Source organism: Beta vulgaris, chromosome 4 (genome assembly GCF_026745355.1).
Source record: "Beta vulgaris subsp. vulgaris cultivar EL10 chromosome 4, EL10.2, whole genome shotgun sequence".
Taxonomy (NCBI): domain Eukaryota; kingdom Viridiplantae; phylum Streptophyta; class Magnoliopsida; order Caryophyllales; family Amaranthaceae; genus Beta; species Beta vulgaris.
In genome coordinates, this window is record NC_079205.1 from 25,198,273 (window position 1) to 25,209,054 (window position 10,782).

Below are 10,782 nucleotides of genomic sequence, written 5' to 3' on the forward strand. Positions count from 1 at the left end.
CACCTTTTTCTGTTCTTTGTTTTGGTTCTTCTAGTAACAAACATTTAATAGAAGAAAGATTTCAACATAAGTGGTTAACACCCGAGATAGGGATATATGTTTAGACAACAGAAGCAGGAAGGAAGAACAGTTCCATTCATCCTCATCCTCTTCATCACGAGGAAGCTTAGACCAGAAAACTGAAAACTTAAATATAATAAAGAATGGACTAGAGGAAGTTAAACTGAAGGAGGAGAGAGGAGAAAGGAAAACATACGGATCCCGTCTTCATCAAATGTCGCAAAACTACAGTGTATGCATCCACTAGAAACTCAGCAAAGATGACAACTTTCCCGAGATCCTGTACAAAACAAAAAAAAAAGACAAGAAACCAATTGCAATTCTCTCAGGCAAAAACTTCTCCAGTTCACCTCCAGACAAGATTAAATCTCAAATACCTTTAATGCTGTAAGGAACTTCAAGCCCCATCAGTCTACTTACCTCCGCACCACTAAGGTTAAAACATTTTAAACAGCCAATCAGCATCTCAAAAAGAGAATTCGCCTCTTGATGTAAGGAGCAACATAGAGACGTCAATGAATATATCACAAGGCTCAAGAATGATGACAATGATGAATCTGAACAGCAACCTCTCAGAACAGAAAAGGTCAAGAAGGGCCTTAAGTAGACACAGACTTCACCAATTCCAAATTGCTTTCCATGCACCACAAACAATACAGTTTGTTTCACTAGCTCAGTTTGTGCCTCTAACCGACAAGTTAAAACCTGGAAAACAAAAAAAAGTCAGAATCTTCTAATTTTTAGCTGAAGTACGCAGTTCTAGAAGTTGAAGTATCTAGCCAGAAGTTCACCGAGTGAAAACATGGAAGATACACTTAAATCTAAGTAAGACAAACATTGAATAAGAAAAAGGCAGCAACTGTAGAACTCCCTATCTATGAAGTTTTAGGAATGGGTCATCCCCTCATGCCTCTATCCTTGCTAAAAGATCACTATTTGAGCTGCATATGCGATGCTAGAGTGCTTTCTACGGAAGCTCTAAAAGCCAGGTGAACGCTGATTTCATTCCATTTATATTAATTATTACACATCAAGATTAGTATGATTAAAGACAAAGGTGACACAGTTACAGAAAAGGTAATTGGAGCCCAGTTTTGAAGGTCCGATTTGAAAAGCCATGATATTTGGCTCACAATTTTCAACACTAGAACTCCAGCCTTTTGCTAATTAAAGTCCTTTTTAGGTGTTTTTCTTCCTCTAGTGAAGCTTTAAGTTCAATTTTATGAGACTGTTTAGCTGGAGCTAAGTTTTAGTAACTGAGTGTCACTTTGTTTATTGATTATTTAGCTATTTGCCTATTTCCATAAGTTCTAAATCATGACTTGATGTATTGCTGTTGATTTAAAGGTATTTTGGTTTCAATATCATCATGTAAATAGTGGTATCTATAAGATCAAAGAATTTCATCTTCGAAATTAAAAATTGACATAGTAGGGGGTGTTTGGTTTTAATACTATATTGTTCATAGTGCTATCTATTAGATCAAAGAATTAATGGTGGAACAAAGGCATTCAACTACATACATGGGCCAGTGATGGGTTCAAACTTGCATGAAAGACGTCATGTGCTACCTCATGGAAAGAAAACCCCTATTCCTTTTACCTTTGCGAAGTTAGGTAAAGAAGGGGAAAAGTCTCAAATTTTGAGATCCTGGTAAACTTTAACTAGAAGAAAGGAGAGATTTTGTAAGGAAGACTCATATATTACTCATCAAAAGTTTAGAAGGAATTAATCACCTACGCCATATATATAGTAAAGCATAAACAACCATAATATGGTGAAACGGTTTCACCATGGCTATGGCTTAGTATTGGAGAGCTAAGAATAAAAGTAAGTTGACAATCTTAAGCACTACGAACAAAAAACACGGATCACGTAAATTATGCTATAAACCCATGGGAGAGTTCACATTAATATACGAGGCTGGGTCTTCTTGGAGATCAAATCCTTTGAAGCCTACAACCAGCCTTAGACCAGCAAAATATTTACTGCCACCCTATGTAAACACTAGCGAGCTTGTGCTGCGTGGGAACTAGTGTCCACGCATGAAGGTAACTGAAGTTGCTACATCGTTTGATATTACATGGGTGTTTCGGCCCCTTCTTGGGTAAAATTTTACCCTATGATTCCTAAAAATGATCTACCAGTCAGTCCAAGCTTCCAAAGTTTCACGATGTTGGAAATTGAGATTAGTTTATTTAGTGAGAAAATGGAGTGAAATGCATTTCTAAGAAGGAAATGTTTTTGAGATTGAAATGAATTGGTTTTTTGGTTAACCTAAAATGCTTAGGAGTACATGGCATTTATAGGAGGGCACCAACCTTTCACAATCTAGGATGCATGCACTAAACACCTAGATACATTGTTCAAGAATAATCTAGTATCTCTCTTAATTTGGTTCATGTGCACAAGGATACAATGTACTAGATAACTCATGAACTTAGGACTAAATGGTAAATGCTAGAAATTTCTGGAAACTATAGGAAAAGTCTCACTATTCAACACTCCTCCATGAGACTTTTGGCCATGAGTGCGTGCTTGAGTCTTAGGATTTCGATTCTATTTCTTTGTAGAGCTTTGGTGAAAATATCATCAAAGTTGGCTTAACGAATGGCGTGAAACTTGATCTTCATATGTTTTTCTTAGGCTATTTTGGAAAAATAAGCTGAAATACAGGTGAAACTAATAAGATAGTTGAAAGGAGCTGAAGTGATAAGGTAGCTGAAAATTTCAGCACCTTAAATTGAGATGCTATATTTATAGCAACTCGATTTCAGTCAATTTTTGAGCTTAAATTTTATTTAAGCTCTTAACACGACTATTTATTTTAACTTTTAGAACCTACTCATTTAAGGTGACTTAAATATGTTGCCAAAGAGAGCCTTAGTGATAGCAATTGCTGACATGTAGTCAACAAGAACTTGTGTTGAATTGTCTTGTTTGTGACCATATCAGTAAGTATCTTCCTTAGCCAATGATTGACTCTGGCGCTTGCACCACATACTCAACTTAAGTTGTAGATTAAGCGAAAACTCCTCACTTCTTAGACATCCATGAAAACAACCCTGATCCAAGTGTGAAAGCATAGCTAGAGTTACTTTTCATGTCATCGACAGAACCTCCCCAATCATTGTCAGAATATGCTCGAATATGCTGTGCGTTTCGATTCCGGACATGGCTTGAACATTACACTAAAATCTGATGCTCCTTTGAGGTATCTCATAATTCTCTTGATTGTTCCCATCTGAATCTCACTTGGTTCATTCATGAATCTTAAAAGTAGGTTGGCGGCATGCCAGCGTATATCAAGTCTTGGCCTTGTTGCAGTTAAATAGAGTAAACTACCTACAATGCTTTCGTACCGCCTTGCATCTGCCTTTTTCTCTCCATCTTATTTCGAAATATGCTCACAAGCTGCCAACGGTGCTGCTGCTTCGCAATTGTGCATCTCAAATTTTTTTAGTTTGCCCTGAGCATACTTAGCTTGAGAAATGAATATCCCATCCTGAGATTGGTGAACCTCCATTCGAAATAAAATAGTTCATAAGACCTAAGTCAGTCATCTGGAACTTCTTCTTCTCCTCCTTGAAAGCAACGATCATGTCGGGATTGTGACAGAGATCATCAACATAGAGTGAAACTAACACAAATTGTCTCCTCTTTTCTTCACATAAAGTTTATGCTCATTCTTGCTTCTTGTGAAGCCTTTTTCAATGAAATACGAATCAATCTTTGTGCACCAAATTGCTTTAAGCCATAAAAAGCTTTCTTCAATTTCTATAGTACATTCTATTTGCCCTTGAAAACGAACCCTTTTGGTTCATGGACAAAGATTTCTTCTTCGATCTCTCCAATTAGAAAGGCTAACTTCAAGTCAAGCTGATAAATCTTCTAAATGTTCTCAAGTGCTAGAGTGATCAAAGTTTTAATTGTATCCAGTCTGGCGATAGGAGCGAAAGAATCTTCCTAATCGATTCCAAATTTACAGCTTCTTGTGCATAACCCTTGACGACAAATCTGGCTTTGTAATTGTTAAAAATGCCATCGGGATTTAATTTGGCCTTATAAACCAACTTGACACCAATCACTTTCCTATCTTGAGGTGGCTCCAGGAAAAAAAAAAGCAGTCGCGCTCGCGTTCACGACAACGGTCACGTTGTCGCGAGAACGGCTTGTAACGGGGAAATAGAACGTCTTGCGGCCAACGCGACGTGAATTTTTTAAAAAAATTCACATAAATATGTTTCAACCTTATTTGCATTTTTTTAGTTTATGAAGCATTATTACAACATAATATAATCAAATATCATGTTTCATCAACTATATAATTAAATCATAGAAAGAATTTGGCCAATGTTTCAAAAAAACGGATGAAACGAGGATAAAAGCGTTCTAACGCGGCGAGTTCGCGTTACGAAACGGACAACGCGGCGAGAAATATGTGAATTTTATTATGGCGTTCCGTAACGGGATTTCGCAGAACGGCAAATCCAAAATCCATTACAGAACGGTCGTTCTATAACTGAACAGGAGAGTTTTAATTCCCTGGGTGGATCAACAAGCTCCCAAGCACGCTGATCATATTAATGTCATTCTCCATTGCTTTCTGCCATTCATTGTTCTTAAAAGCTTCCTCATAATTATTCCGCAAACCGGTTGCGAAATAACATGATTCGCAAAATTCAAATCCAAATGAACAATCGAACAGTTTTAATAACGGTTTTTTCACCAAATGCCCCCGAGTTTTCATGAAATTCACCGGGTACCCCCGCACTTTTGAAAATACACGGGGTACCCCTCAGTTTCAACATAATACACCCGGATACCCTTAATGACTAACGGCGTTAACTGCCGTTAGTCATTAACCCTTTTTTGTTGTTTTCAACCCTAATTAACCACTAACCTAACCCTAATCCTAACTCTAAACCCTAACCCTAAACCAACACCACCCTCCCCACCACCCCATCCACCAACCACCCTCACCACCACCTCAGCAAACCCCCCTCCGCAACTCCACCCTACCCAACAGACCCCCTCCCCCAACCACCGGTCACCCCCCTCCCCACCCCCCGCAACCCTTCCCTAACCCCCTCGCAGTCGTCCACCCCACCAATCCCCCACTGGAATTTCGCTCCCCTCCCCCCACCCCCGACGAGTCTCTCACTCCCCTCCCCTCACCCTCGTTCAGTTTCGATCCCCTCCCTGCACCCCCGCCGAGTTTCAATTTTTCTGGGATTGAATCGGCACTTCCAGTGAGCAGCTGCAATGAGTGAAGGAGCGAAAATTGACGGAGGTTGGGGGGAGGGGATCGAAACTCGACGAGGGTGGGGGGAGGGAGTAAAACAGGGGAGTAAAACTCGTCGGAGGTGAGGGGATCGAAATTCCAGTGGGGGCTCGGTGGGGTGGGCGGCTGCGAGGGGGTTAAGGAAGGGGATGCGGGGGGTGGGGAGGAGGGCGGCCGGTGGTTGGGGGAGGGGGGTGTGCTGGGGTGGTGGGTAGGGTGGGGTTGGGGAGGAGGGTGGTGGCTGGATGGGGTGGTGGGGAGGGTTAGGGTTTAGAGTTAGTATTAGGGTTAGGTTAGTGGTTAATTAGGGTTGAAAACAACAAAATAAGGGTTAATGACTAACGGCAGTCAATAACTCTGTTAGTCATTAAAGGTATAGGGACTCTAGTCAATGTCGTGGTAGAACTATCGCTAGGGCCTGGTGTGTTTGGTTGAAGTCCGATCAGCAAATAGATTGAAGTATTGATAGCTTCTGCCTAAAAAAATTTCGACAAATTTTCTCAAACAACATAAAAGGAGCGATCTCCATTACTGTTCTGTTTTTTCCCTGAAACTAGCCAATTGTGAGCTGATTGCAACACCCATATCTTCATAAAATTTATTAAACTCCGAGGATGTATATTCCTCTTATTCTCTTCATTTTGCAACCTGTTTGGGTCTCCATAAGAGCCTTGAACTTTTTTAGCACATGAAACCCATCTGATTTTTCTCGCATAAAATATACCCAAGACATACGAGTATAATCATCAATGAACAAAATGAAGTACCTATTCTCACTTAGAGAAGGTGTTATGTGGCGACCGCAAACATCGGTATGAACAAGCTCCAATTTCTCCTTTACTTCCAATTACTTAATGTGGGAAAAGGCTGGCGATGTTGTTTGCCAAGTTGACATAATCAGCACAGATCTTGAGTGCAAACAATGAGGAAATATCACGCACTAAATTCTTTTAATAAAGAAGATTAAGTGCACCAACATTGAAGTGCCCATATCTCTTATGCCAAAGCCAAGTATCATCACATTGTGCTCTTTTGGTACGTTCTACAGATGCATCCCTGATTTAAAAAAATGCTTTTTGCGCATTTTAATTTTAGCAATTCACCTTTTTTGTAGATCATAAATACTGCAATACTCATCCTTGAAGAACACTGAATAGCCATGAAGCATCATTTGTGGTATGCTCAACAAATTCTCATTAAGATCAGGTATTAAAAGAACATCATCAATAAATTTAGTACATTCCTTTGTTTGAATGGTGATGGTTCCCTTTCCTTGTGTCTCCAAAAAAGCACCAACTCCCACACGAACAATGGTCTTCTCTAAAGTATCCAGGTGAGTGAACAGTTTTGCATCTTGTGTCATATGGCTTGTACAACCACTATCGATGAGCCATTTTTGCTTGTTGCTTGAAATCTCACTTTAGCGTACATGAAATAGATGATCCAGAACACATTTAGCTTATTGAGAGGTCCTAGGTTGCACATAGACGGATACGGGTATGGGTGCGGATTCGGGTAAAAGGACAGAAAACGACAAGATTTTGAAATTTTAGGAATGGGTAGAGTACTCATACAGGTACTGGTATGGGTACGTGACCTAGAAGTACTCATGCTACATTGGTTTTACTTATGAACCTTGTTTGGCCTTCGTTCTGCAATCCTTCTCAACATGACCAAACCTCTTGCAGAAATTGCATTCTTGTCTCCCTTTAAACCACCAATCTTTCTCCAAATGATCATTCTCACCACAAGTTCCCATAAGGAGAAATTTTCAACCTATGGATGGACTTTTGTTCTCCAGCTTTTTGTTCTCACCTCCTTTGAAATATGGTGGCTTTGTTTTGTGTTTAGATTGCAAAGCACCCTCATTAGGGCTCTCATCACTCTTGATGAATTTTTCCTCATGTGCCAAATAACTCAATAGGGGTGAGTGTACTCAACTCCCCCTACGGGCGCGTTTGGTTCACAAAGGGGAAAGGGGAAGGGTTTAAGAAAGCAAAATAAGAATGGAAAGTCAAACACTTAGATTTACTAGGTTATTTGTTTAAAAATATATACGGGAAACCCTAGTATATTAAACCATCACCACCACACTTTCTCTTGCATATTAAACCACCTTGTTACCACCCCCTTCCCCTCTTCTCTCGCCGCCCCCCCCCCCCTTCCTCTTTTTCGTCGCCACCACCCCTTCCCCCTCTTTCGCTGCCACCTTCCAACGCCCTTACTCTCTTGGTGGGTTCCGAGTGGCGTGGGTTTCCTAAGGTGGATGGTTTTTCCGGTGGGTCATGGTTAGTTTTGGGGGTGGTTAGGCGATTTACAAGCTTGTGGTATGGATTTCTGGAGGTAATGGAAGTTCACGCTGGATGGTGGTGGGTTTTCAGGTGAGGGGTAGATTTTCGAGGGGTGTGGATTTTCAGGTGAGGATTTTGGCGTTTGGGAGTCGATTTCCGAGTGAGGGTTTTCGAGGGGTGTGGATTATAAGGTGATGGTGTTGGCGGTTGGCACGCAGGTGCTGTTGGTCATGGTGATGGGGGTGATGTACAGCCAGCAAAAGTTAACCCAGCCCCAAAACCCGACCCAAACCAAACCCAAAATAAGTGGGTTTGGGTTAAAGTTTTCGACCAGTTTAACTAAATGGGTCGACGTGAACACGACCTGAAAACTAAACGGGTTATGTTCAGGTTGAAAATTTCAACCCGAAAATAACCCGTCTAACCGATTTAAATCAATTTTTTTAGTTGCATCATTTGGTTTTGTGACACTATTCATCAACCAACCTCGTTAAACTACCGCATTATTATATAAGAAAAAACCTAATCAAGTGGGGATCTTGTTAAATTCATCTTAATGTGAGGATTCCAAATATCAATTTCTTATAATTTTTACTTATACCCAATAAGAGATATTAACGTTCAAAGAATCGTCTCGACAAATGTGAAAAAGCAAATGTTGCGACTAAAAAAATACAGAGGTAGGATAATTGAAAATAGAAGTCATTGGTGGAGCTTCAAGTACTAAAGAAATGGAAAAAGAGACATGGATACTATACAAAAGGAATTAATAAATTATTGGTAAAAGTTATTGGAGCTCAATGCCCCTAATAAATTTTTTTTTTCTTACATATTCTCACCATAGAGAACTTTCCCACCTATTCTTGAACCTCGAGATTTAAAATAAAAAAATTAGGTTAAACGGGTCAGGTTTAGGTCAGCCCATTTATAAACAGATCGTGTTCGGGTTGGAATTTTTGACCTGTTTAGGTAAACGGTTCGGGTTTGGGGATGCTGACCCGTTTATGTAAATAGGTCGACCTGGATTTGACCCGACCCAACCAGATTGCTAGCCCTCGGGTGACGGTAATTAGTATTAGTGGTTTCGTCAAGCGGAGGTGGAGAGGTCAAGAAGGTGGTCAATGGTGTTTGTAGGAAAAGGTAAGTGAAACCTTGGGGTAGGATAGAATGGATGTCGAGGAGTTTGGGGGTAAGCATAGGGTAAAGGGAACCATTGAATGGACTAAACAAATAAGTAAATAAATCAAGTAAGTTCATTCCCTTACCCTTTTCTAAAACCCTCACACCAAACGCCCCCTAAATTCTCCAATCATAATGGCAATGGCAATAGTATTGTTCAAGCACCATGAAAACGATTGTTTGATTGCTTGTTGTTTCCCCATAAATGTTCATCTAGTTTACAAGCTCCATGAATGTGGATGAATACTCCTTGATGTTGTCATCATCTCTGAAATTTGCACAGTATCTTCTTAATTTGTTAAGCCTCGCAAGCTTCACTTTCTCTGACCCATGAAATTCCTCCAAGAGAATGTTCCAGGCCTCTTTTACAGATGAAGCTCCTATTACTTTTGGTGTGATGTAGTCTGAAACAGCACTATAGATGTATAAAGAGCTCTAGCATCTTTCATCTAAACTGACTTTATTTTTGTACTTGTGCGGCGGGAATTTTTGGTTCTTTGTATGATCCTTGTACTCTAGGGTGAAAGCTTGTCTCCGCAATCTCCCATAAATCACATGATTTTAGATATAGCTTCATTTTTTGACAGTCCAATAAGGCAATATTCATAATTATCTCCCGCAAAGTTTGGACTGCAGGGAGAGAAACATTGAAGACATCAAGATGTTGATGTGATTTGTTATGAATTAGTTAGGCTCTTAAGATCCTTAAGGGCTCTGGTACCATATGTTAGATATTAAGATTAGTTTATTACTTTATTTAGTGAGAAAATGGAGTGAATTGTATGTCTGAGAAGGAAATGTTTTTGAGATTGAAATGGATTTGTTTTTATGATTCACCCGGAATGCTTAGGACTTAGGATTGAATTGTAGTTGTATAACTTTCCCACAGTTGGTCAAATGCTCCATAATAATAACCACAACAGAACAACAACATGAGCAACAAATGAGCAAGTAGAAAAAGAAAACAGTGAGATGCATCAACTCACCTTAACAAAAGGATGATTCTCCGGAGCATGAACAAAATGATTAGAAACAAAAGTATGAGTTCGAAACCCGAAACGAGCAAGAAAGCCAATTCCTTTAACAAAGACATTAACAAAGCGAGGCGAACAATCTTCAAGAGCAGAATGAAGCTGAAGAAGGGCAAAAGAGATGTCCACTTTGAAGTCCTTAACAAGTCGGCATAATTCACGCACTGATTGATCGACCACAGCAGAGGAAGGAGAGTGAAGACACTCATGAATGGCTTCTTCAGCTGCTGAATCGGAATTAAGGTTTAATAATGTACCGAGTTTATCGAAAATTTGTATGACTGCGAAGCGTTGCAGTGAGGGCTGGGGTACCTTAGTTCGCACCAGTAAGGGAGTGAATACATCCATTGGGACTTGGGAGGTGGTAGAACAAGAAATGGGGCGCATATATGACAAATTGTAATGTGTAGACTAGAGACACTTTCGAGATCAATTTTTGGCGCCGGTGCTTGTTGGTTATTCACTTATTTGATTGTCGGACTCGGGGAAGAGGGAAGAGGGAAGAGGGAGAGAAAGAGTTGGAGAAGCGGTTTTAGAAGGGTTTTCTTTTCCCTATATACTCAAAATTTATGGGATATTCCTAATTTAAAAAATATATATACTTCCTCCGTTTTGTTAGATGTTACACTTTCTATTTTAGGAAGTTTTAAAATAGATGTTACACTTTTATTTTGGGTAACAACTTCTCTCTATCTCTCTCCTATCACATGTTCACATGGGACTCTTTTGTTTTTCATTCTCTCTATCTCTCTCCTCTCCAAAAAATTACGTAGGAGTCCGTGATTTGAAAAGTGTAACATGTAATAAAAAACGGAGGAAGTATATATATTAGGTACTCCTAAGGTTTGTAAACGATGTACGAAATGCCAATAATGAGAAACCAGCGTCAGATAACCGCTAACCTTGATCTTTTATGCAAGAAACTAGTATTAAGATC

General features: G+C 39.8%; 1 protein-coding gene across 3 annotated transcripts in view; it reads right to left on the minus strand.

Annotated features, from left to right (window-relative positions):
- Positions 1-10,357, minus strand: part of LOC104907662 (protein RST1) — a 47,023-nt gene extending 36,666 nt beyond the window's left edge. For 2 of the 3 annotated variants that reach the window (XM_010696622.4, XM_048642974.2), the window contains exons 1-3: positions 9,801-10,357; positions 481-765; positions 257-340 (exon numbers count right to left, since the gene is read on the minus strand). In XM_010696622.4, coding sequence (XP_010694924.1) covers positions 257-340; positions 481-765; positions 9,801-10,232 — 801 coding nt within the window. In that variant the 5' untranslated portion in view covers positions 10,233-10,357. Of the gene's footprint in view, positions 1-256; positions 341-437; positions 766-9,800 lie in introns of those variants that run through there. The other variant, XM_048642976.2, reaches the window with a different exon arrangement.
- Between the last annotated feature and the right edge of the window lie 425 nt (positions 10,358-10,782).